The sequence below is a fragment of the Triticum urartu genome, chromosome 3 (genome assembly GCF_003073215.2).
Source record: "Triticum urartu cultivar G1812 chromosome 3, Tu2.1, whole genome shotgun sequence".
In the NCBI taxonomy this organism is placed as follows: domain Eukaryota; kingdom Viridiplantae; phylum Streptophyta; class Magnoliopsida; order Poales; family Poaceae; genus Triticum; species Triticum urartu.
Genome location: NC_053024.1, coordinates 275,415,000 through 275,442,120, shown reverse-complemented (window position 1 = coordinate 275,442,120; position 27,121 = coordinate 275,415,000). Strand labels below are relative to the sequence as shown.

At 46.4% G+C, this 27,121-nt stretch overlaps 1 protein-coding gene across 2 annotated transcripts; it reads left to right on the top strand.

Moving 5' to 3' along the window:
- Positions 1-764: 764 nt before the first annotated feature.
- On the top strand, positions 765-9,147 carry LOC125543807 (ATP-dependent Clp protease proteolytic subunit 3, chloroplastic-like). 2 transcript variants are annotated; one of them, XM_048707280.1, is made up of 3 exons: positions 765-971; positions 8,432-8,527; positions 8,613-9,147. In XM_048707280.1, the coding sequence occupies exons 1-3, from the start codon at positions 798-800 to the stop codon at positions 8,889-8,891; spliced, it is 549 nt and encodes a 182-aa protein (XP_048563237.1). In that variant the 5' UTR covers positions 765-797; the 3' UTR covers positions 8,892-9,147. The 2 variants fall into 2 exon arrangements, with proteins under 2 accessions (XP_048563237.1, XP_048563238.1); XM_048707281.1 differs by lacking the exon at positions 765-971 and adding an exon at positions 8,098-8,359.
- The last annotated feature ends 17,974 nt before the right edge of the window (positions 9,148-27,121 follow it).

The following is a 27,121-nucleotide window of genomic DNA, read 5'->3' as shown; positions in this document are numbered from 1 at the left end:
GAGGATCAACTCTTTCCCTATATGTGAGTAAAAATACATTGCAATTTGCATCATCGCTGCCCCTTCCCCCTTCCGATTCATCCATCAGTCAGCTAATGTCAGCATCCACCATATCCTGCATGTCTTGCAAGTGGCTGATGGCTCACATTTATTGCTGGATGCATCATCCTTTGACTACCCTTCCTTTTGCTCCCAGGAAATTCAAGTACAGAACCAACCAATCAGTCAGTACACACAGGTTCTGCCATAGTAGTACATGGCGTGATCACCGCCAGCTGATGGTCTCTATTGGGCGTACTTTGGCGCTGGCTCGAGGATGTCTCCAAGGCCTCGTCGAAGTGGCCATCACTAGCTGCAGAGGTGCCAAGATGCCAATACATTTAAAGCATGTCCTGAAACATCAGAGCACATGACTTGTTTACCAGAATGTCAAGTGCAGTTGCTAAACAGCATCACAACTTTTAGGCTGTTTATAGAAAGCTCAGCGTCTCCGCACGGTTCCTTGAAGCTAACCATTTCGACTTATTTGATCGAAATCTTGCTAGCTCAGTGAGCTTTCTTTATCTGTTTAGTTCAGCTTGTCTTAGCCTACCTTCTGTACATGGATTTTTTTTTTCTAGTTCAAAGTTTCTTGGCCTTCCTTTTGTATGACGTTAGAGTGTCTTAGCCTGCCTTAACAGTTAAACCGACTGAAATTACAACTCGTTGATAACTTCTGTAACCATTTCCCAAATTTCTGTCTTTTCTAATTGATGTTGTATGCTCTAGTATAACTTCTGCCACATCAATTACCAGGAATGGGGATTTATGATGCCATGAAATTTTGCAAGGCTGATATCTCAACTGTTTGCTTTGGATTGGCGGCTTCCATGGGTGCATTTTTGTTAGCTGCTGGGACAAAGGGAAAGAGATTTTGCATGCCAAATGCGAGAATTATGATCCATCAGCCATCAGGGGGAGCTGGTGGGAAGGTAGGATTTCCTAATGTAGTTCATTTTTGCAAATAGTTAGTGATGGAATCATGAATTAGCTTGCTAAAAAATCATATGTATGTTTTTTGATTAATGGATGTAGTGTCGTATTATCAAACAGCTTATGTTGAAGTCTGGAAACTAAAATGGCCCAGTACCGATTGAACTAACAAACCTTATTTCTGATACAGTACCTTGACTGTTTCGTGAGGTGTCAAATTTGTGGGGGCATAATCCGTGCATTCCTTATGTGCTTTCAATATATAATAAATTTTAAAAAATATACACTACAATGTGATGTGACTGAGGCAAACAAGTGTGATTTCAAAGTTAAATTCTTCGAGGTAGATGTGCCAAGAAGAAAATTATGATCAGTTTGTGTGATATAGAGGGCTATGATCAAAGTTAAACTCTTCGAGGCAGCAGCTTGGTCTGCAAGTGCTCCTCGGCCACAACGCTGCCGCTCCACGTAGCGGTCTCCTCTTCTTCGAGGCTGTCAGAGCAGAATAAGTGTTAGTCATTCACGATTAATACATAAAATATCAAACAAGAGGCAAGGTACTTACGCGATGCCTTGGGCGGGTTAAAGCCCAACCTCTACCTCCTTTTCAGAGTGGAGGAGGGCTTTGTCAGCCTGGCACAGCCCGCAGGCTCACCTCCGGCCGCCGTAGAGTGGCTTTGCAGGGACGCTTGGCGGATGGGGACAGCCTCCATGGGTTCCTCGATGCGGATCCCATAGTAGGCTTCCTCTTGTGCGCATTGATAGGTGGGGCCGCCTTCCCTTCGCCAGCCGCGCTAGCGGTAGTTTTCCTCGAAGACTATTCATGACGCCGCCTTCCTAGCACCACTGTTGGACTCGACTTCACCGCCGCCTGCGCCAGCATAGCTTGATGCATGACCGGGGTGGTGCAACATAGCACGAGTCGGCAGTGGAGGGTCAGAGGCAAGACCTTCGAAAGTCCAAGGGAGTAAAAACCAAGTCAGAGTTTGATGGAGGAAGCAAAAATCAATCGAAGGAAAAAATACTTGCCTATTGGCGGTGGATTGACTGTGTTGAACCCATGACGTCCCTCACCGAGCACGTAGAGGTGGTCGTGGTCCTCCTTGGGGATCTCCAAGAAGTTAGCGATCCTAGCTTTGACGGCCTCCTTGTCCGTAGGAGTGCTGATCATTGTATTAGGGTCTTCCTAACTAGGATATTTTGGTATGCAGTCGTACCTGACCCTTAGGGGCCGGATTCGGCGACACAGAAATGCCATTAGGAGTGTATACACGGTCACTCCCTCTTTTAGCCGCTTGATCTTGAGGAGTACCTTGGTCGCTGGCTTCTCGACAAGTAGTCCCTTGGCTCCGAAGGAGTCATGGTGAACTTTGGCAGACTTGGAGTCCCATTGGCGATGTAGAACCAGGTGGCCCGCCAATTCTTCACCGACTTGTTCACAGTATACTCCAAAATACTCTATCTTGATGTCTGTCTTGTCCCCTAGATCCAACCGGATCTGGAAGATAGCGCCATCACAAACGTTCGTCTTGCCCACTTGGGGCTGCGGCTTCACGCAGGCGCGCCAAAAGTTGAAGTGGGGGCGGATGCTGATGAGGCACTTGCAAGACGTGATGAAGATCGCCACATGGAGGATCGAGCTGAGGTTGAGATTGTGCAGCTCCAACACGTTGAAGAAGGGCAGCCCCCGCAAGTTGTGCACGGGCTACGAATGGTCATAGACGGTGGTTGCGGTGGAGAAGCCGCCTCGTCGGGGCGAGGTGCCGAAGCAGCAATTCCTTGTGCAGAGTGCCGTAGGGTCAAAATCGCCAGCAATAGAAGCCTGGTGGAGGTCAACATCGTGGATGCTCACGGTGGACTCCTTGAAGTTCGACGCCATGAAGTCCAGAAGGTCGAGTGTCTCCCACGGGATAACTTCCTCCTTGCAGTCCCAAAGCGGCTCCTTGATTTGGAACTCGAATTGCTCCTCGCCCTTGCTGCAGCGCATCTGAGCGGAGCAAGAGTTGGGTGGTGAGAGCGCGGGATTTGGTGGAAGCCAAAATCTCGAAGCTTGCTAATGCAGTGCGAGGAAGACCCATGCAAGAGCAATGGAGCGCGGTAAAAGGTAAAAATCCCCTCTTTGTTATCCATGACCAAAGACATTGAAGCGTCTGTCACCGATTGTTTGCCATGTGCCCCACTATTTCTCCGAAACATCCCATGACGTGCGAAGATCGAGGAGGTTAATGGGCATGCATGGCAACCGCTGACGTCACACACAATTGGCATGTCTCTTGGTGCTCCTTTGACCAACATTGACTTGTTTCAATTAGACCTGGTGACTCTTAGAGCTCCCGTTTGCTTGGAACGGGCTTAGACCAGTTCAATCTATTCAAGCCCGACCCTGGGGCGTCACGCGCCGTCGTTCGCTTTGATTGAACTTGGACTAACGGAGCACCTTTGGCGGGGACATAGATGCCAGTGCATCACCCTGACGACAATTAGTTCGCCAGAGCAACAACTCTGATAAAACGCAGATTTCAAAGTTGAGCTCTAATAGCTATGCAAATTTCAGGGCACCCTAATGGTGGTTAAATCGCCAGAGCCTCGCTCCGATGACGTCAAACTTTCGGAGCGTAGCTCTAAAGGTACGAGAATAGCTCTGCCTGTTCGGAAAACCATTGGTGGCAACCCACCAAGGGTTCTACAACAGTCTTGGAAAGCTCTCCTGTGAAGGGAATCCATAGTGTCTGCTCCCCTACGAGCGAAAGGTCAGACGACAACAAATTTGACCAAGAAGCATTTTGACTTCAATTTTTGGTTAGGATGAGAGTTCTTAGGTTATCCCTCCCATAGGCTCTTGCTAGCAACATGACCGACTCCTACGCTAGATACCTTGCAGGAGTTCTGTCTGAATTCATGGCGTGCTCAGGATAATTGGTGAGAATAAAGTCAGACGATTAACTTGTTACTCACATAACGGCCGCGGGCTTCTTCGTCCGAGGATAGAGGTTGTTTAGACCTATGAATTACTAATCATCTTATTTCATGAACTTCTTGAGCTCATCAAGGCTAGTCTGCCGATCGACGACAAGGCGCAGGCGCGCTCAGTCCGAAAACGATTCTAAACCTTAGTTTAGATGAAGTATCAACAACTGAGATCTTGAAGAGCTTTGGGGCTACTGACAATTCCATGCCCCAGAGGACAGAAGAAGCCCAACAACCACAGGGTGCCCCAACTTTATTCCTTGGACTCCTCTGGCAATACAGGGCGCATCGCCACCTTGGTGGGCAAGACAAGAACTTTGCTACGTATCTAGCTAGTTCTTCTGTATTTAGGCATATACTAACCGACTTGGGAATCCTATCAACCTAGCCACGACATATAAGGCGTGGCAGTTACCCCCCCCCCCCCTGCGAGGCGAGATCATCAATACAGACAAGCAAGAAGTAGAATATTACCTCGACCGAAGGGCGTGAACTTGGGTAAATCTTCCTCATGTGCACCATCCGGATCTCCGACACCAGCGCTACCCCTAGATGGATATTGTCAGGAAAATACCAGGACAAGATCGGACTTTGACAACGCTCGGTGTTGTGTTACCTCTTGGGCGCATTGGCTCGGAGCCGGATCCGGCTGATGGGTCCAATAGTTTGAGGCTGCTTTGTTGGCGTCATCTAGCAAAGATGGAGTTGAGCGACTTGTGTGGCAATGATGGTGGTGACGAGCGGAATTGGGTCGCGGTATGACCTCTGTCGTTGATCGCTTGTTGGTCTTTTGGGTTGTCCGTGCAATGTTCTTGTCGTGTAGCGGTGAAGTCAGAGCTACAGGTGTTGCGGGCAGCATTGCGGCAACTATGCCTCGAGAAAGGCGGTTTTCTTGTATGACGGTCTCCAGCACAAAGTTTGCAGTTTTCTGATACGAGGCTCATCGTTGAAGTCGGAGCTGCCTTGTCCTCGACGTGTTGAGTCCTATCACTAGTGTTTGTGGCCTGTTGATTGTTTTTTCTTAGTACGGCTTCACACAGTTGTTGTTGTCGGTAACAAAGTTTGAGTCACTTGCTCAAGGAGTGATGATGATGTGTGCTATCTTAGTGGTATTTCTATCCTCGATGGTGTGTATGTGCTGTTTCTGTTGTGTGCTCGGTCGGCTGATGGTGTCCTTGAGACTGTCATGTTCCGTGACGCTCAGCGAGGGCGGGTGTATCGGTTTTAGCCTTGTTTTGGTAATTAACTACGGTCATCTTCATGTACACCTCAACATCTCCCCAAGCCCCAAGTAGACCTAGCATGAGAGCTCATGCATGTGCCATTGCATATCAGCTCAATTGAGCTTGGCATGAATATCCATTGGACTTGGTTACTACCTCATTGTGGAACCACGTGTGTCTTTAGGTACGTGGACGACCCCCGCCAAGGATCTAAGGAACCTCACGAAGTCCGAGAAGAGGAGCTAGAAGGGCACATGGAAGGAGGAGCCCAACAACTGGAAGAAGAAGCGACGCACAGACGACCCCGTGTGCACGACCCCTCTGGACCCCGTGCGCACGAGCTATCCAGAGACTTTCCGGATACCCCGTGCGCACGGCCCCCCTAGACCCCATGCGCACAGGCACCCGCTGGAGCTGCTGACCTCTCTGTGCGCACGGGCCTGTACTGTGCACACGGGACCCCGTGTCCACGGGGGTACTTTAGCTCGTGCGCATGGGCCTGCCCGTGAGCTGAACGGGGAATGCCCCTTTTACCCTTCCACTTTGTCCCTCACCTCCAGCCACCTATATATTCCGTACCTAGGTCATTTGTTAGGGTTAGCAAAGGATATGATATAATTTAGAGAGAGCTTTGCTCATCTACCTCTTCCTTGGATCAAGACCTCCTAAGGGAGAAGGATCCCCATCATAGGATCATCAAGACCTCCTATGGGAGAAGGATCTCTCTAGATCATCAAGACCTCATGTCCTCTTGGATTTGGGATGAACCTTACCATGTATCCTTGTTCCCTTTGATTGTTCATGTACCTCATGGATCTTATGTGTTTGTTAATCTAGTTGATGTGTGGTTGTGCTTGTTCTTGAGTGTTCCTCTTGTGATTTCTCCACATTCCTCCCTGTGTTCTTCGTGGATTTCCCCTCCAATTCGTGAAATATCACCAATTAGGGTCTCCACCCTGCATCATCTTGGATCAGAGCTTAGGTTCTCGCAAATTTGGAGTCTACCTCCTTCATTTTGTAGCCTAATTTTGTTTGTTTTTGTCCCAATTTGAAAATCCCCACCAAAAATAGTCTCACCAATTTTTTTGCCATTTGTTGGTTCTTGTGAGATTTTGTTGTGTTTGATCCACAATTTTGTTGTTTGGCAAGTAGATCTTGGCCTTCCCCATCTCCCTACCATGAAATTCACCCCCAAAATTTCTTTTCCCCTTCAAATCTGTGGTTCAAATCGTGAAATTTAAGCCACCCCTATGCCCACGGCCCCCGAAAAGTCTCTGGACACCCTGTGCGCACGACCCCCCCAGTTGGCACCGCTTCATCGTTTCGGTCATAACTTTCACATCGGGAGTCCGATTTCGTCTTCTTTAGCTCGTTGCATAGCTATTGACATCTACCTTCAATTTAGATAGGTTCCACCACCATTTGACTCCATCAAAATTTTGCCATTTTGCCATCTTTGTTTCCTTTTCGCATACACCACCCACCATACTCTTCGACCACCTTAACCTAATTTTGACCCATTTTGTTGGCAACTCCCACTTGACCCTAATATTGAGTGATCGCTAGGGGAGAGCTCCCATGTGACGATTAGTTCGCCCTGGGAGCAGCTCCCAGCGACCATTTCTGGTCGTTCGCCAGGGTAGGGTGTCAGGGTGACCCTGAGACACATAAGGCCCATTTAAGTGTTTTTTCTAAACTGCCACGTTAAACTTTGAAATAAAAAAATGTCGAGTGATCTAGATATTTTCGGCCATGCTAAACTTTAAAACTGCCATCCTTTATATAAAAAATGTCATATGAACAAAAAAAATGCACAAATTTGTAAAAATGCCATGCTCTGAATAAATATTGAAAATTGCCGTGCTACTTTATAAAACTGACATCCTCTAGAGAAAATATTTTATCTGGATAAGCCCCCAAAAAAACCTGCCATGCAATAAAAAAATGCCATGCCCCTTGTTAATAAGAAAACTGCCATATTATTAGTAATAAAAATGACATGCTCTTAATCATAAAAATTTCATGTTACTAATTATTAAAATGCCATGCTCTTAATAAAAATTTTCATGGGTGCATTGAAAAAGACATGGAAATTGCCATGCTACATATAATAAAAATGCACATGGCAAGTTTAGGGGGAAAAATCACCTCTAAAAATAAAGGATTTTTGTTCTTTCAAACAATGGGAAATTTAGGGATTTTTTTCTTTTTCAAATAAAAAATGAATATAAAAACAAAATAACTTGAATACATAAAAGGTGTTTGAGCGCAAAGTGTTCACAAACACCTCTGTAGCCCAACTAGTGAGTGCGCGTAGCTATACTGCAGGAGGGCATGAGTTCGATCCGCACTTTTTTTGAAGAAAAAAAGTAAAAAGGTCGTTCGCCAGGAGAGCAGTTGCAGTGAACTCTTTTAGGGAGCTGACGTGGTGTCAAATTTGCGCCAAGATCCGTGTGGCCAAATCAGATGGCAGGAAGGGTGTTCGCCAGCATCAGCCTCCAGGTGAACGTTCGCCAAATAGCATTTCCGTTAATACAAACTCATTGAAAAAATAAATAGATTTCAGTGTAAACTTGTCTCCAGAAAGTAAATTGAAGTTTTTCATAACCATGCATTACTTTTTGAAGACGATGCACTAGAACCCTACCTAGATGTAGGATGTGCAATATACTTGATAAATACACCCTGAAGCACCTAAATTTATCATTTTGTACTCCATATAGACCGCCGGAGAGGCCCAATACAAACACACTACGCATTACATTGATTCTTATCCTTTATCAGTGTGCACATGTTATAATCCAATTTGCTTCTGGCTAAGATTAGTGAAACAGTTTCATATTAGCCAGTGGTTGGTCTTATGCACATGCAGGTTCCTTAGACCAGTGGTTAGTGATCTACTATCCTGGTAAAGTATGGAGAATATCGATAATATGCTATCTTTATTCATCATTCAAGTTGTTCGCTGTTCCTCAAATGATGTTTTATTTTGTAAGTTCTGAGATGGGAGGCCTAGTGTGAGCAACGTATAGCACACTTGAGATGAAATTGGTGGAAAAAGTGAGACTTGAAAGTATTAGTTACAACGTGCCATTATACTTCCTAGTATCTGAACAAGACTGCCAGATGGCCTACATTTTAGAAATCAGGCTGGGGTATCTTCATTTCTGACTAGCATGCAAGTGCTATCCTGGCAGGTGATCCTGATCTGCAAGTTCACAGCCATTCTTTCTTCAAAAGCGTAATATGTTGATTCATGCATGTGGCAGGCCACAGAGATGGGATTGCAGATAACAGAAATGCTCTATGAGAAGATAAAGATCAACAAGATAATGTCAAGGATCACTGGAAAGCCTGAAGAGCAGGTAGTCCTCCAGAACTTGTTGCCCATGCTTTTGCCTATCCAACAGCAACAGAAAACTGCATTGTGCTGATTGCTGTTTCTTGTAGATTGACGAGGACACGAAGTTTGACTGTTTCATGAGTCCTTGGGAGGCCAAGGATTATGGAATAATTGACAGCATTATAGATGAGGGGAAACTTGGATTGGTAGCTCCTGTATCGGGAGCTGTGCCACCCCCAAAATCACGTGTGTGGTACTTGTGGAACGCTTCAGGACCAACTAGAAAAATAATGAAAAATCTACCTTCAGAGGAAAAGCTCATTCGAAATGGCAATGGCAGTGTAAGTGGAGCTGATGGAATGCTGAAGGAGGCCTCATCAACTTGAGATATGTCTACCAGCTTACAGCATCACCATGGGTTTAGGATCAAAGATGTGGCTTGCTATACAGGCCAGATCATACAATGTGCAATTTTCAGGGTGCAGGTCTGTATGCCTTGCCGGTACTCGAAGATTGGCTGTAGTGCTGTTTGTATGCTGTATTGTATTATTTTTCCTGTATACGGTTGATTTTTTTTGATCTTGCAGTGCAACCATCATTTTGCAGGAGAATATAGGCCTTGTTTGTTTGGGGTTTTGCTTCTGCTTTTGTAGCTTTTCCATTTTGGCCATAGAAGCTCCTAAATAGGTGCTTTTGGAGCTTATTTGGCTCAAGCCAAAAAAGCTCGAAAAACACCTATTTAGGAGCTTCTATGGCTTTTTTTGGCAAAGTGGAAAAGCTGCAAAAGCAAAAGCAAAAGCCAAAACAAACAGGTAGCACCCCTTGCTTATTTTGCGCCCTTGATGTATACTTGTTTTTGTCATGGGGTACACGTGCATCTCTGGCAGATCCTGTAATTCGCGGTACCGCAATTTTTGTTTAATGGCTACTGTAAAACCATTTTGCGGTACCGCGGAAGGCATGGCAGAGCGGATCCTTCTTACCATACTGCATAATTCACACATAGTAGATAAACATAGTTCTCGCCACCACAGTTCACTGGAAGTTCATCGCACAAACATAAACGTAGTACATAACCTAATCTAAACTGCTCTAGTCCTTGACATGGAGATGAAACTCCATTGTGGAGTTGGAGAGAACGAAGGGGAGCTCGATCTCCTTATTGCCTCGAGCCATGCGGCGGCACCTTTTGCCGCCGTGACTGCCTCATTCGCCTCGGCGAGCTCATGCTGCGGAAGCGCTTGGTGGTCGGCCAAAGGATATCGTCAAGGCGGTTGAACTCCCTCCACGCCCTCTTGACAACCATTGCATGCTTGGTGGTCGGCCAAAGGATGTCGTCGAGGCGGTTGAACTCCCTCCACGTCCTCTGACCGCCATTGCAGGAGAGGGCGCATTACTCCCTCGCCTGCACGCGGTGCCATTCCTCAATCGGGGAGCGTTGAAGCTCTCGGCCTCATCGTCGTGGCAGGCTTGCTTGTGCGGCAGCGAGGCGTCGAGGCCATCTCGGGCGTGGTATTCCCCTCTTGCACGTTGGCTGGATGAAGCTCCTGGTCTCGTTGTTGTGGTGGGCTTGCTTGTGTGGTGGCGAGCCACCGCGGCCCCCTCGGCCACCACGCCGGCGTCCTCCGCTCAACATCGAGGTGGTCGCAGAGGGGTTGTGCGCGCGGAAATCGTCGACCGAAGTTGGTGGATTTGGCGCCAGAAAGAGAGAGAGAGGGATGGAGGGAGGGATGGAGGGAGGGAGATGGAGAGAGAGACCCCAAGGCCGATCTTTCACGATTTGGAGAGGATCCTACGAAGAACATGAGAGGAAAACACAAAAGAAAGACACTCAAATCAACGAGAACAATCACACATGTGCTAGATCCATGAACATAAAGAATGATACAAGATCCAAACGCAACAAAGGACGATACAAGAGGTGGTAGTTCTTCTCCGTGAGGAGGTCTTGAGGGGTCTTCCCGTGAGGGGTCTTCAATCCACTTGGGGGATCTTCTCCGTAGAGGCCGCGGTCTTCGAAGGAGAAAGTATCGAGTGGATGAGCAAAGCTCTATCTCCAAAAATGAGCTATCACATTGCTAACCTTAGAAAGGTGGAGGTGGAGTTGTTTATATAGGCTAGGGGGACGAAGGGGTACATGGGCTTCGGCCCAAAACGCACACGCAGGTGGTTGTCCGGATGATCTGGATGGTGGCCTAGATGATCCGGGTGTCAGGAGTCCGGATGATCCGGGTAGCCGCCCTAATTGTCCGGATGTGTCATAGCCGTCGAGGGGGGGGGGGGGTCCGGATGACCCGGGAGTTGGTCCGGACGTCCGGATGGTTTCGGATGATCCGGGCGTCGGTCCAGATCGCCCAGCTTCGCGGGGAGGCTTGCTGGTCTCGGGTGCCACTTATCCGGATCATTCGGGCCGGGGTCCGGATCGTCCGGGCTGAGGCGGGATCATCCGGACGACGGTTCGAATCGTCTGGGCAAGTGCAGACTTGGTCGTTTTCTTCTCCGTCTTCGCGTATGTCTTTCTCCTTCGATCCTCGTTGCTCCTTAGCTTCTCCATGGCTAAGTCCTTGGTACCTGAGTATGCATAGTGTCTCCGTTTGAGGTAGTGGCCATGTCTCATGTGCATCGAAGGGGGATTGCGAGAGAAGAGATGCCACCTTGGTTTCGAGAGTTCTTGCACGTGCATGAGTCATAGGTCCACTTGGCACTTGGTGAGACGATGGTAGGTCCACGGGGATGACCTTGGGATGCTCTGCATCATCTCCCGCCCTTGGGAAAGATCCGACCTCGGATCGAAATCCTCATCACCATGGTAGGGAGAGAGATCCTTGACGTTGAAGATATCACTCACGTTGTACTTGTCGCGTGGAATGTCGATCTTGTAGGCGTTGTTGTAGCGTTTGAGCACCTTGAAGGGTCCATCATCTCTAGGTAGAAGCTTTGGCTTGTGTTCTGATGCGGAGCATCCCATGTTCATCCCCATGTACACTCCGACTACTCTCCAAACCCCAAGAGGACATACGACGAGACCTCGAAGATATGACATCGGACACAAGGTGAACTCGCTCCTCTCCGAATCGTCACTTTCCACATATGAGACATGGCTACTACCTCAAACATGTGTGTTATGCATGACCAGGAACCAAGAGGAAGACCATGGACAAGATGGCGAGGACACCAAGTGCGAGGAACAAGAGAAGGAGCTACCCGGAGGCTACAGCCGTCGGACGACCGGTCCTTACCGGACGTCCAAACTCCCCTCCAGCGACCGGACGTCCGAACGTCTCTGGAAATCCGGAGCCTGAAGCCCGAGCCAAACGAGCGAACGTCTGACGCCACCGGACGACCGACCACTTTCGGAACTCCGGTACTTCAGCGACCGAGCCAGAATCTACGGAAGTCCGAGGATCACCGGACGTCCGGACCTCTGCGAGCCTCCGGACGACCGACACCTTACAGACGTCTGGTCCCTGGCTGTGTCCAGTTGCGGGCTGAGACCCATGTACCCCTTCACTTTGCCCCCTTTTGTACTACGCCTATAAATAGACCTCTCCCTCCTCCTAGCTAGGGTTAGCAAAGTAGTAGCTCATTAGAGATAGAACTTTGCTCATCTATTACGATCTACTCCACAAGAGAGACCGCGGCCCCTCTTTGGAGAAGATCGACCTTGGATTCAATACCCCCTTTTGGGTGTCCCCATCAAGACCTCCTTTGGAGAAGAACCGGTTACCGTGTATCGTTCCTTGTTGATCGTGGATTATGTATCTCCCTTTGTGTTCATGGATCTAGCACATGTGTGATCATACTTGTTGGTTTGAGTGTTCCTCTTGTGTTTCCCTTTGTGATTTCCCCTCGTGTTTCCCCTCGTGTTCTTCGTGTTCATCGCGGGATCTTCTCCTTTCGTTAAAGATCCGTCTAGGGTTCCACCCTACATCATCTTGGTATCATGAGCCATGTTGATCACGATTTCGGAGCCTCCCCTCTTCGTTTTCTAGCCTAATTCTATTGTGTTCTTCCCCAATTTCGAAAATCCCCACCAAAAATAGCCCCAATTTTTTTTTGTGATTTGTTGGTTTGACGAAGTTTTGTTGGATTTGATCCATGGATTTGCTTGGTTTCAAGTGGATCTAGCATCTCCCCAAGTTTCCCCATCTTTCATCCACGAAATCTCATCAATTTTGACCCCAAAATCATCAAATTTCGCCCAAAATCGCGTCCCGGATCCCAAATCCCGCGTTGACCCCGATACACCAGACGACCGTCACTTTTACGGACGTCCGGAGCCCAGGAACGATTGGACGTCCGCAACCTTCCGGACGACCGGAACCCCCTAACCCGAGCAGAATTTACGGATTTTCGAGCCCTCCGGACGTCTGGCCCCCGGACATCCGTCCTTTTACGGACGTCCGTAACCTGTAGTTTCAGACTTCGGCCGATTCTTGTTTCGGCCATAACTAATTCATCCAAACTCGGATTTTGACGTTCTTTAGCTCGTTTTGAAGCTCTTGACATCCCCCTTCCCACAAAAATACCACCAACATCATTTGACTCCATCAAATTTTTGAAACTTTGGCATCTTTGCCTAGGGCTTCCACCACATCATCCGCTACACCACCACCGACTTCCGCAACCTAACCAATTTTGTTCCCCTTCGCATTAGTGGTTGTTTGAGTTGTGATTTGAGTCTCCTAAGGTGTTTAGGCTACTTAGGGATGGTTGCTTCTTCATCATCCACCACCACTACTACCGTATAGGCTTACCCACCATACACTTCCGCCACATAGACTTAACCCAATTTTGTTTGTGTTGTGAGTTGTGTCTCCTAAGGTGTTTCGGCTACTAAGGGACTATGCTTCCAACTCCGACACTGTGTATAGTCCACCACCCTACCCTCCATTTCCGCAATCCCATTGAGCTTCCGCAACCACCACCGCATCCTGCTACCACCATTTGACATTTGCCTTTGAGATTTTGAGTTCACGGTTTTTTTCCCGTTTCCCAAGGTGTTTCGGCTACTTAGGGACGAGTCTCCATCAAGATCACCGCCACTCATCATCGCCAAGGACGGTAACCTCCATATCATCTTGCCTCTTGGTATCGTGGTATCCCTCCATTGTATATTCCCCTTGCCATTGCATTGATAACCCCCATTTTGCGTCACTTGCCTATCAAGACTAGCCTTTGAGTATTGCCGGCAACATTACTTGTGCACATTAGTGATCATCGATCTACACCTTCCATTGCATACATACCATACCATATAGGTATCATCTTGGTATCATATCATCTCGTGTGCCTCAAGTTTCTTCCCACATATACACAATTGCTATCTTGGTTTGTGCATTGTGCAAAAGTGGCCATAAAGAAAAGAGAATAAGCTTTTAAGCAAAAGAGAAAGAGCAAAGAAGCTTGTAAGCAAGAGACATAGCATCATACCACATTGCATATAAGATTGTCATATACGATCATCTTGGATCATACCACCGGAACAACATACATAGCATACTTGGGATAGAAAGTCGATACATTTTGCATATCATAGGTTGTGCACAAGTGTCCTATCCGCCTATTGAGCAATCGTGCTAGCGTCTCTCTTGAGTTGTGCAACACGAGCGTTTTTCATGGAGTCCACATTTTGTGCTCATTCCTTGGTTGCACGACCCATTTATCTATCTGTGTGTGTGTGTGTTTCCGTGTACCACTTATTGCTATTGGTCTACTTGTTTCACTTGCAAATTTATGAATCTCTTTCAACATTATTGGCTCTTGCTAACATTTTGCATCAAATTTTTGTGCCACTATCCTCACCGAGCTCCACCATAACCCTTATTTTGTGTAGGTGTGAGAAACCGACAAGAATTGGTACCAATTGTGCTATTTCCTTGTTACATCATTGAGTGATCATTGATCCATCTTCAACATCAGTCAAGGTACATTTGGTATAAGTTCTTCTCCTTTCTCCACTCATATTTGCTCGAGTATTGTGATGGATAGGCAAGGCATTTCATCTCCGGTCTTCCACAACAATGACGGCATGAACAACTACATCACCAAAGCGTCAATCTTCGATCTACAACGACAAATGCAAGGCACACAATCAAGATTGCGCGAGCGCATCGAGAACATCTCCATCGACATTCACCACTCCGAAGCAAGGAAAATGGACTACATCGACAAGAAGCTTTCCCACAAAAAGAGGATCAAGATGCAAGGATGGAGGAGATTTGGACCTTGTTGATCAACCGTTCTTCCCCTTCATCATCCTCAAGGCGGCGACGTTCAAGTCACAAGTCTTTGGAGCGCAAAAATAATGCAAGCGCAAGTCATCCATGTCCATATCTCCATGGCGACCACCATCACGTTCGTGATCCACCTTGTCATGAAGGGAAAGTCACCTCCAAGCAACATGTGCACGACAACGACGAACGACATCTACTACGAGCTCAAGTGCGACAACACCAACATTATCATGATGATGCTCACCAAGCGCAAATGCACAAGTCCCAACAAGCCCTACTTCATGCAAGCCCAACCTTCATGAGCATAAGAGAAGACCGCGAGAGAAGCACCACCAAGACGGAGCTACGGCTACACCAAACACTTCAGCATCTTCGCCAAGTGTTCTTGAGGCATCTTCGCCTTCGGATGTACGACATCTTAGCCTACTTCCCATGAGTTCGCCTACATCGGCATCTTCACCAACGAGGCGACCACCTACAAGCGAGGGCAACACTTCCTTCTCCGTCCGCGAGAGAAGCACCACTTCTGGATGACCGGCGACCGGACGACCGGCCACTTCTGGAAATCCGGTACTTCAGTGACCAAGCCAGAATCTACGGAAGTCCGAGGAACACTGGACGTCCGGACCTCTGCGAGCCTTCGGACAACCGACACCTTACGGACGTCCAGTCCCTGGCTGTGTCCAGTTGCGGGCTGAGGCCCATGTACCCCTTCACTTTGCCCCCTTTTGTACTACGAATATAAATAGACCTCTCCCTCCTCCTAGCTAGGGTTAGCAAAGTAGTAGCTCATTAGAGATAGAGCTTTGCTCATCCATTACAGATCTACTCCACGAGAGAGACCACGACCCCTCTTCGGAGAAGATCCACCTTGGATTCAAGGCCCCCTTTTGGGTGGCCCCATCAAGACCTCCTTTGGAGAAGAACCGGTTACCGTGTATCGTCCCTTGTTGATCGTGGATCATGTATCTCCCATTGTGTTCATGGATCTAGCACATGTGTGATCATACTTGTTGGTTTGAGTGTTCCCTTGTGTTTCCCTTTGTGATTTCCCCTCGTGTTTCCCCTTGTGTTCTTCGTGTTCATCGCGGGATCCGCTCCTTTCGTGAAAGATCGGCCGTCTAGGGTTCCACCCTACATCACGTTCATTGGGGAAGCGGTCCTTGGGAAGGTGTAGCCACACAAGATCTCCAATATGGAATACCATAGGTTGCTTGTGGATGTTGAGCTTGGTCGCGAGGCGTTGTACTTGGTGCTCGATGGTGTGCCTTGTATCTTCATGCACCTTCTTGAGATAGCCCGCTCCAGCGCTCGCGTCCATGTTGGTGCGCTATTGTAGTGGTAGAGGTAGAATGTCCAATGGGGACAACAGATTGAAGCCGTAGACGACCTCGAACGGGGACTTGCCGGTAGTAGAGCGTCGTGCTCGATTGTAGGCGTACTCGGGGATGGGTAAACACTCTTCCCACTCCTGGATGTTCTTCTTGATCAACACGCGTATGAGAGTAGATAGTGTCCGGTTTGTGACCTCCGTTTGGCCGTCGGTTTGTGTATGGTATGCTGAAGAGAACAAAAGCTTGATTCCGAGCTTGGCACATAAGGTCTTCCAAAAGTAGCTAAGGAACTCGACGTCGCGGTCCGATATGATAGTCTTGGGCACTCCATGTAGACGCAAGATTTACCTACAAAAAAGATTTGCAACATGTGAAGCATCGTCTATCTTATTGCATGGGATGAAATGAGCCATTTTAGAGAATCAGTCCACAACACCAAACACGGAATCTTTGCCATTTCGAGTTCTAGGCAAACCAAGCACAAAGTCCATACTAATATCTTCCCATGGGTGATATGGAATAGGAAGTGGCATATATAGACCATGGGATTGAGCTTTAGACTTAGCTTTGCGACATGTAGAGCATCGGTTGGCAAAGCGTGAGACGTCGCGGAACATCTTGGGCCAAAAGTAGTTCTTGGAGAGTGTGGCAAATGTCTTGTCGCGTCCAAAGTGTCCCATAAGTCCTCCTCCATGAGATCCTTGCAAAATTAACAAACGAAGAGAAGACTCGCGGATACATAATTTGTTAGCTCTCATAAGATAATCATCTTTGATGTAATATCGTTCCCAAGATGTATGCGTCAAACATTTGGCATAAGGGATAGCAAAAGTAGGATCATGCACATATAACTCTTGTATGTGCTCAAAGCCAATGACATTCAATTCAAGTTGGGTAACAAGCATGCATCTACGGGAAAGCCTTTGAATTACTTGATGACATAAGGGAAAGACTCAATGAATTCACTCCACTTAGCATGACACTTGTTCAACTTATTTTGACCTTTAAGATACTTAAGTGTTTCATGATCCGTGTGAAGAATGAACTCATGAGGGAAGAGATAATGCTCCCAAACATGCAAGACTCTTGCTAAGGCATACAATTCTTTGTCATAGATGGGGTAGTTAAGTTGTGCTCCGGAAAGTTTTCACTAAAGTAAGCGATTGGACGCTTCTCTTGCATCAACACACCTCCTATGCCGTAGCCACTAGCGTCGCAATGTATCTCAAATGGTTTATCAAAGTTTGGCAATGCAAGCAAAGGGGCATGTGTAAGAAAATTCTTAAGCTCATTGAATGCGGTATCTTGAGATGGTCCCCAAACAAATGGTGCATTTTTCTTACTCAAGGCATGCAATGCAAAGGTAAAGCAATGGTGCTAAAATCCTTCACAAAACGACGATAAAATCCAGCTAAACCAAGAAAACTACGCGCTTGTTGCAAGTTTTTTGTTTGGGGCCAAGTTTTAATAGCTTCAATCTTAGATTCATCTCCATGAACACCCTTAGAAGAGACAACAAAACCGAACAAAACTAGCATATCAACACCAAAAAGGCATTTGTCCATATTAGCATAAAGGTGCTCTTTTCTAAGAGTTTGCAAAATGGTTCTAAGATGGGTGACATGATCTTTGCGAGATTTTCTAAAAACAAGAATATCGTCAAAATAGACCACAACAAATACACCAATGTAAGGGCAAAGAACAAAACACATCACACGCATCAAGGTGCCGGGTGCTTCGGATAAACCCATTGGCATGACCAACCATTCATACAAGCCAAACTTGGTTTTGAAAGCGGTTTTCCATTCATCACCTTCTTGGATGCGTATTTGATAGTAGGCACTTTTAAGATCAATTTTAGAGAAAATTGTGGCTCCACTAAGTATCTTCTAGCATGTCCTCAAGGCGAGGAATAGGATATCTATAGCGGACGGTGATAGCATTAGGACGACAATCGGAACACATGTGATATGTACCATCTTTCTTGGGAACTAGGATTACCGGTATGGCACATGGACTTAAACTTTCATGCACATGCCCATTGTCAATGAGTTGTTATACTTGCCGTTGAATCTCCTTGGTTTCCTCGGGGTTGACGCGGTAGGGAGCCTTGTTAGGAAGAGGTGCTCCGGGTATGAGGTCGATGCGGTGTTCGATGCCTCATAGTGGAGGTAGTCTCGGAGGTGGCTCATCGGGAAAAACGTCCTTGAATTCCTGCAATAGAGAAGATAACACTAAATGTAGATGGTGAGAGGTGTTAGTTTTAGGTGCCTCTTCCTTGCACAATAGGACATAGTGCATAGCATTTGATGGGTTCTCACACACTTCTCTCATCTCACTTTTGGTAGCGAATAACACTAAGTTTTTCTTGTCGCTCATCGTGGAGGCACTCAATTTGGGCTTGTGGTGCTCACTCTCTTTTGGGTGGTTCGCTCTCTCATTATTCTCTCCACGATGGTTGGTTGCTTGCTTGTCTGCGATCACTTGACTTGGTGACATAGGTCGTAGCACGTACTCCTTTCCCTTCATCTTGAAGCTATAGTGATTGGTTCGCCCGTTGTGGATGACACCTCGGTCGAATTGCCAAGGTCGTCCAAGTAGGAGGTGGAAAACGGATATAGGAACCACGTCGCATTCCAAAGTGTCTTCATATGCTCCAATCTTGAAGAAACTTGAACCATGTGCTCCACTTGAATAGTTCCAGAGTCACTAAGACATTGGACCATGTAGGGATGATGGTGCTTCATCTTGACCAATTGTAGCTTGGAACATAGCTCTTCACTTGCAAGTTATGGCAACTTCCTCCGTCGATGATGACCTTCACGGACCTTCCATTGATGCCCGCCTTTGTGTGGAAGATATGGCATCTTTGGTCTTCGTGTTGTTGGTGTTGAAGTGTCAAGACCTTGGAGACAACGAGAGCGGGGCTCGAATCATTGTCACAATAGACTTGGTCATATTCATATTCATTAACTTGCCAGTGCATAGCCACATGCTCAATGGCTTCCATTTCCCCTTCACTCATGGAGTCGTATGTGCCATTGTCATTGAGGATCATGGTGCGTTTATTGGTACACTCAAAGGACTTGTGGCCTCGGCCGCCGCATGTGAAGCATTTGATGGAATTTGTCTTGATGGTCTCATCCAGTGGAGTTGTAGATGATGAGGCTCTCGGCTTGAAGTTGATTGTAGTAGGAGGATGACTTGAGGTTGTCGATGTTTTCTTGTAACTTGACTTGTCGCTGGTGCTTGTAGAAGGTTTGGTTGAGGTAGAAGTCGGTGGAGTCATTAAAGCTTGGTTGTAGGGGCCGTAGCTCTTGGAATAGTACTTGGCATACTTGAAGTCATCTTTCACTTGTCACTTCGCTTTGGTAGCTTGATGCACTAGCTCGATGAGGTTGGAGTTAGGTTGGAAGTCGGTGATCTTCTTGATAGGATGATTGAGTCCATTCAAGAAATGTGCCATAGTTTGCTCATCATCTTCCGTGACATTGGCTCGTATCATGGCTATCTCCATTTCCTTGTAGTATTCTTCAATGCTCTGTGTTCCTTTCTTGAGGAGTTGTAGTTGCTTGAAGAGGTCGCGGTTGTAGTATGTTGGCACTTGGCATAAAGCATGCTCTCATGACATCCTTCATTTGATCCCAAGTTGTGATTGGTGGTTCACCTCTTGCTTCTCGACGCTCATTGACTTGCTCCCACCAAATGAGGACATAGTCTTGGAACCCAAGGGATTCCATGGCGATCTTCTTCTCTTCCTCATAGTTGTGCAAACGAAAGATCTTGTCAACCTTCAACGCCCATGAAAGGTACTCTTCGGGGTCATTGATTCCAGAGAACTTGGGCATGGTGAACTTGATCTTGCCGTCGCATTGTTCTTCATTGTGTTGGGGTCAGGGGTGATGACGCCCTTGATGCGGAGGATTGTCGCCCTCTAGTTGCTCTTGGTGTGGAGGATTTACATTGTCTTGTTGCTCTTGACGAACTTGTGGTTCTTGTCTAGCTTGTGCAGGAGCTTGTGGAACTTGTCGGTGCAACCGTGCTTGATAGTTCCTCTCTTGAACTTCGTCGCGAAGTGCTTCTTCTTGCTCACGAGTATGCCGGTTGCGTGTAGCGACAACGCGACTTGTGTCTCTGAGGGCACATTGCGCCTCAAGTGCTTGAGCTTCACGCCGTTGTTGTTGTTGTTCTTGTTGTTGACGTTGTGCTTCGACATCTTGTGCATCTTGGTGTTGGCGCGCCCGCTCTTCCTCTTGGCGGCGTAAGCGTTGCCTTTCTTATGTTTTGCTCGAGGGTAGCTCGATTGTGATGACGCTGATGTTCTTGCTCTACAAGATTCTCTTGAGGATCGGTGCCATGTAGAGGATTGCGGTTTGCTTGATGGTCGTGGCATGCGGCTCGACGAAGAGTGTTCGATGTCGGTGTACTTGAGCCGGAGATGGTGTCGGAGGAATGTAGACTCGAGTGACTTCGTCTTGAATGTGACGAAGAGGTAGAAGAGCGGTTGACCAACAAGGCACAAATCTCGTTCATTCTTGCGTTGCTTTCTTGTTTTTGTTCGTCGAGCTTGTTTTCGAAGTAGTCTCTTGTGCGTTGCTCGTGATGTCGCAAGTCGGTGGCGGGATTGTCGATGCGGTCGCTCAAGGCTTGTTGTTCTTGATGCAAAGCTCTTTGTGCGCCGAAGAGGTGGTTCTTGGTTACATAGGTGTTTGGGTCCTCGTCTTGCTTGATGAAGAGTGGGTTGGTAGAAGTAGTTGCCTATCCATCATTTCAAGTAAATGTGTGAGTGGGAGAAAGAAAAGAACTGTACCAAATGTACCTTGACCGATGTTGAGAATGGATCAAAGATCACTCAATGATGTAACAAGGAAATAGCACAATTGGTACTGTATCTCGTCAATCTCTCACACCTACACAAATAAAGCCTTTTGTGGAGCTTCGTGAGGATGGTGGCATATAATTTGATGCAAATGTTAGCAAGACTCAATAATGTTGAAAAAGATTCGCAAATTAACAAATGCAACAAGTACACCAATAGCAATATGTGGCACATGGAAACACAGACAGATAGATAGATGGGGTTGTGCAACCAAGGAACAAGCCAAAATGTGGAATCCATGAAAAATGCTCTTGTTGCACAATGCTAGAGAGACGCTAGCACGATTGCACAATAGGCAGATACGAGACTTGTGCACAACTTACTAAGCAAAATGCAACGACTTCTATCCTAAGTATGCTATATGTATGGTGTTCCGATGATATGGTCCAAGATGATCGAGTATGACAATCTTAATGTAGTATGATGCTATGGTTCTTGCTTAAAAGCTCTCTGATTATCTTTTGCTTTTGCATAAAAGCTTGTTGGCGCTTTCTCTTTTGAGCTCTTTTGGTGGCCACTTATGCAAGAATTCACAAACCAATGTAGCAACTGTGTATATGCGGTGACAAACTTGTGACAGAAGAGATGACATCAAGATGTTTGTACCACTATGATATGGTATGTATGCAACGGGAAACTATGATCACAAATGTGCACAAGTAACGTTGTCGGCAATACTCAAATGGCTATTCTCGATAGGAAGGTCACGCAAAATGGGCTAAATCTTAGTCTTAGCATCCTTCAGAATCTTCATAGTGATAAATTGATAATAATCCCAAGTGACTCAACAAATATAGCTATGCTCCCCGGCAACGACGCCAGAAAAAGGTCTTGATAACCCACAAGTATAGGGGATCGCAACGTTTACGAGGGTAGAGTATTCAACCCAAATTTATAGATTCGACACAAGGGGAACCAAAGAATATTTGAAGGTATTAGCAGCCGAGTTGTCAATTCAACCACACCTGGAGATTAATTATCTACAACAACGTGATCAGTAGCAAAGTAATATGATAGTTTTGATAATAGTGATAGCAGTAACAGTAACGGTAACAGTGATAGCAGTAGTTTGTAGCAAGTGTAATAGTAACGATAGTAGTAGTAACTTAGCAAGATCTATATAAGATAAATTCGTAGGCATTGGATCGGTGACTTCTTGGATGATATTCATCATGAGACAGTTATAACCTAGAGCGATACGGCACTAGCTCCAGTTCATCAATATAATGTAGGCATGTATTCAGTAAATAGTCATATGTGCTTATGGAAAGAACTTGCATGACATCTTTTATCCTACCCTCCCGTGGCAGCGGGGTCCAATTGGAAACTAAGGGATATTAAGGCCTCCTTTTAATAGAGAACCGGAACAAAGCATTAACACAAAGTGAATACATGAACTCCTCAAACTACGGTCATCACCGGGAGTGGTCCCGACTATTGTCACTCTGGGGTTGCCAGATCATAACACGTAGTGGGTGACTATAACTTGCAAGATCGGATCTAGAACATGGATATAATGGTGATAATATAAACGGTTCAGATCTGAAATCATGGCACCCGACCCAAAGTGACAAGCATTAAGCATGGCAAAGTCATAGCAACATCAATTTTAGAACATAGTGGATACTAGGGATCAGGCCCTAACAAAACTAACTTGATTACATGGTGAATCTCATCCAACTCCTCACCGACCAGCGAGCCTACGGAGGAATTACTCACTCCCGGTGGGGAGAATCATGGAATTAACGATGGAGAAGGGTTGGTGATGACGAAGAACGAAGACCCCCCCTCTCCGGAGCCCCAAACGGATTCCATATCTGGCCTCCCAATGAAGAACAGGAGGTGACGACAGCTCCGTCTCGTGGATCGTGATAATTCTTTCTCCCTAATTTTTTTCTGGAAAAATAGGTATTTATGGAGTTGGAATCAGGGTCTGCGGGGCCACCAGGTAGGGACAACCCACCTGGGCATGTCAGGAGGGGGGGGGGCGCCCTGGTGGGTTGTGCCCATCCAGGTGCCCCCCTCCGGTGGATCTTGGCTCCAGAAATTCTTGTTTATTGTATAAAAATCCTCACAAAGTTTCGTTCCATTCCGAGAACTTTTATTTGTGCACAAAAACAACACCATGGTAGTTTTGCTGAAAATAGCGTAAGTCCGGGGTTAGTTTCATTCAAATCATGCAAATTAGAGTCCAAAACAAGAGGAAAAGCGTTAGGACAAGTAGATACATTGGAGACGTATCAATTCTCGATAGTGGATGTACCGATCACATGACCGAAGATAAAGACATGTTCCGTGAGCTTGCCAAAAATGATGGTCCATGCAAGTATGTAACTTTTGGAGACAACTCTAAGGGTAAGGTACTTGGCCTTGGTAAGGTGGCCATATCCAATGATAGCTCCATTCAAAATGTTATGCTCGTTGACATCGAATCTCTTGGCTACAATCTTCTTTTCGTATCTAGACTAGCCGACTTTGGTTTCAATGTTCTATTTACCGAAGTAGATTGCCAATTGTTTCGTAGAGATAATCATAATATGGTCTTTACCGGCATTCGTAGAGGTGATCTATACATTGTTGATTTCACTAAGAAAGCCCAACATCGTACTTGTTTAATTGCTAAATCTTCTAAAGGATGGTTATGGCATAGAAGGTTAGGTCATGTTGGCATGCGAAATCTTGATAAGCTTATTAAAGGTGATCATATTCTTGGTGTTAAAGATGTTGTATTTAACAAGGATAGACTTTGTAGTGCTTGTCAAGTAGGAAAACAAGTTGGAGGAAGTCATCTTGTGAAGAACATCATGACCACGAGAAGACCACTTGAGCTACTTCACATGGATCTCTTTGGTCCCAATGCTTACAAGAGTCTTGGTGGTAACTCCTTCGGTTTGGTCATTGTTGATGATTTTTCTAAATTTACGTGGGTGTTCTTTCTTGATGAAAACTCGCAGGTCCAAAAGATCTTGAAGAACTTCGCTAGGAAGGCTGAAAATCAATTTGAAGTGAAGATCAAGAAGGTTCGGAGTGATAATGGAACGGAGTTCGAGAATGCCAATGTGGATACCTTTCTTGACGAAGAAGGGATTTCACATGAGTTCTCGCACACCTCAACAAAATGGAGTTGTTGAGAGGAAGAACCGGACACTTACCTAATGGAGAGAACGATGCTTGATGAATACAAAATGCCAAGACACTTTTGTGCGGAAGCGGTTGAGATAGCTCGCCATGCTAATGTTGGTGCAACAAACCCTGGGTTTGTTGCCCAGACTATGCATAGGCACGAGAGCAAGTTTGATGCACCAACCAAGCCAGGATACAAGAAGTCAAGAGATTCGAAGAACCAGCATGCAGCTCAGAGAGACTAAGGCCAAGCCAGAGAGGCAAGATATCGCCAAGAGAAGGGCCTCCCTTGCTGGACAGGCGAGCCCGGAAAGGGGCAAGGCCACCCCCAGAAGCAGACGACCAAAGACACCGCAGAGGCAAAACCGCCTCACCAACCACTCCCGCACAACCCAAGTCGTCCATCAGTGCAGTGTCAAGCCGCATGATGATTAAGTGGTAGCCGTTCGCCACATGGCAGCCATTTCCCATAGAAGAAACCCACATGTGACACCTGTCCTGCGACGTGTCAAGAGAACATGCGTGGAGCTGGCAAGATAGCCCGGCAAGCCTTGCCGGGCAACCAGTGATGTGACACCAAGTGGCGCATTTAATGCGCCTTGTCAGCCCACAGCGTTAGGTATGATAGAACTATTTGCTATCATATCAATGCATAATGACTACTTTGCCATTGTGGTGACCCCTTTAATCTATAAAAGGAGGCCCATGGCAACCGTAGAAAGGGTTGGAAAGTTGATGAACCCCACACCCCAATATGCGCGTAGTTGCTACTACCCTAAGGCACCCCCTGCCAGGCAAGTGTACTATGCTTCACCACCTCCATTCCACCATCAATCCACCAAAGCAGGAGTAGGGTTTTACGCCTTGCGGCGGCCCGAACCTGGGTAAATTGCTTGTGTGCTCCCTGCCGTGCTGCCGTGCACTGGTCTGCTCTTTATGCAACGCGACGTCCCCCTGCCGAACTAGTAAGGGGCCTCCCGGTCCCATAGGTGGCCGCGGATATCCCGCGACAACTATGAATCGACTATATCTTCACAAGCTTCTCGGTAAAACGACATACGAGCTACTCTGTAGCGCCCAAGATGTGATTCTATCCCAATCACGTGATGAATTCATGATTGGGGCACAACCGCATTTCGAGCGCATAGCAAGGTGGATATCATTACAACATACCATGTACTGAATAGATGAGAATACAGATAAAGGTTTACACTCGCCACAAGCTACAACATGAATACATCAATACATCAATACATAGCAATCATCATACATAAGAGCAGGATCCAACTACAGATGGAATCAAACGAAAAATAAGAATGACATCCACCCTGCTAATCCCAGGCTCCTGACCCGGAACCTATCCCTTGATCGAAGAAGAAGAAGAAGTAGAAGAAGAACTCCAAACAGATCAAGCATCGCTCTCACGTTAGACCATCGCATTACCTATACCTACAGTTGTTGTTGTAGTAATCTGTGAGCCACGAGGACTCAGCAATCCCATTACCATGGGTATCAAGACTAGCAAAGCTTAATGGGAATGGAATGGATAAGTGGTGAGGTTGCAGCAAGCACTAAGCATTTGTATGGCGGCTAACTTACGAGTACAAGAATAAGAAGAGAAACTACGCATAACTGTCGCAACTAGTAATGATCACTAAGTGATCCTAAACTACTTACGAGTCAATCATGACCCCACCGTGTTCTCTTCTCTAACTCACTCGAAAAGAGATGGCCACGGTTATGCACCCAGTTGGTGTATTTTAATTCGGGTTTAGTGTCCAGTTCTCTACAACCAAATATTATAAAATTCCAATCTGCCATATAACCGCGGGCATGATTCTCGAAAAGATTAAACCCTGCAGGGGTGCTCCAACTTAATCAATTATAAACTACCACACTCATCCGATGGAACATCCTCACATTATGAAGAACACGATGCTTATGATAAGGAATCTCGATGGACAAGTCACTCGTCAAAGGTACAACTAATCCAACAAGACCTCCCGACGAGCCGACACCCCGATAGGAGCCGCGCGTATCTCGTCTCAGGCCACGACCGGATCGGCTAAGTTTCCCGCTGGCACACCCATTGGTGGCCTCGGCTACTGCCATTTTTGACCAACACTCGTGAGGAGGACAAGCCCTGTTTTTCGATTAATAATCCTCGGGTGCTAGCCGGTCCCTATGAAAGTTTTAGTTGTTATTATGCAAATGGTAAAACTAAAGTTGGGCCTTGCTGGAAGAGTTAAACGTAATCGAATGATCAGGGGGACCCCATAAAACCCCACACATGTTAGGAGCACTCATCAAGTAACATAACATCGGTATGATGAAAACTAAGGCGGCATGAGTGGAACAAAATACCAAGCAAAAGGCCGAGCCTTCCACCCATTACCAAGTATATAGATGCATTTATTAAATAAGAGATATTGTGATATCCCATGATATCCATGTCCCAACATGGAACAACCTGCACTGCACCTGCAACTAGCAACATTATGAAAGGGGCTAAGCAAAGCGCTAACATAGCCAAACAACGGTTTGCTGGGATGATGGAAAGGTTAGAGGCTTATCATGGCAATTTGGGAGGCTTGATAAACAAGTGGTAGGTAGCGCGACATAGCGATAGCATCGAGACAACTAGCAAGCAAAGATAGTAGTGGTATCCAAGGTAATGGTCATCTTGCCGGAAATTCCACTAGGAAGAAGACCGAATCCATGAAGAAGACGAACGGGTGTAGTCGAACGACTCCTCACAATCGCAACGTAACCGGATGTATCGAGAAGAAGAACATCCGGAAAGAAGCAAACAACATGGTAAAAAACCATCACATAAACATGGCATGATGCATAATCAAGTATGACGCATGTCTGGTTTAATGAGTCATGGCATGGCAAAGTGCAACAAACAATACTACAAATTAAGTGGAGCTCAATATGCAATGAGTTGCATATTGATGAAACACCACATTCAAACTTTCAAAAAAAATATTTAGTTCACTCTCATTTATGCTACCCATCAAAAGTAAATGTTGGTTAACATG

Bases quoted from the DNA above. Each gene is read 5' to 3' on its own strand.
- LOC125543807 (XM_048707280.1), top strand. From the start codon at position 798: ATGGGGATTTATGATGCCATGAAATTTTGCAAGGCTGATATCTCAACT. The intron at 972-8,431 runs GTAGGATTTCCT...TGCATGTGGCAG, and splicing joins CAGGGGGAGCTGGTGGGAAG to GCCACAGAGATGGGATTGCA. The intron at 8,528-8,612 runs GTAGTCCTCCAG...TGTTTCTTGTAG, and splicing joins CTGGAAAGCCTGAAGAGCAG to ATTGACGAGGACACGAAGTT.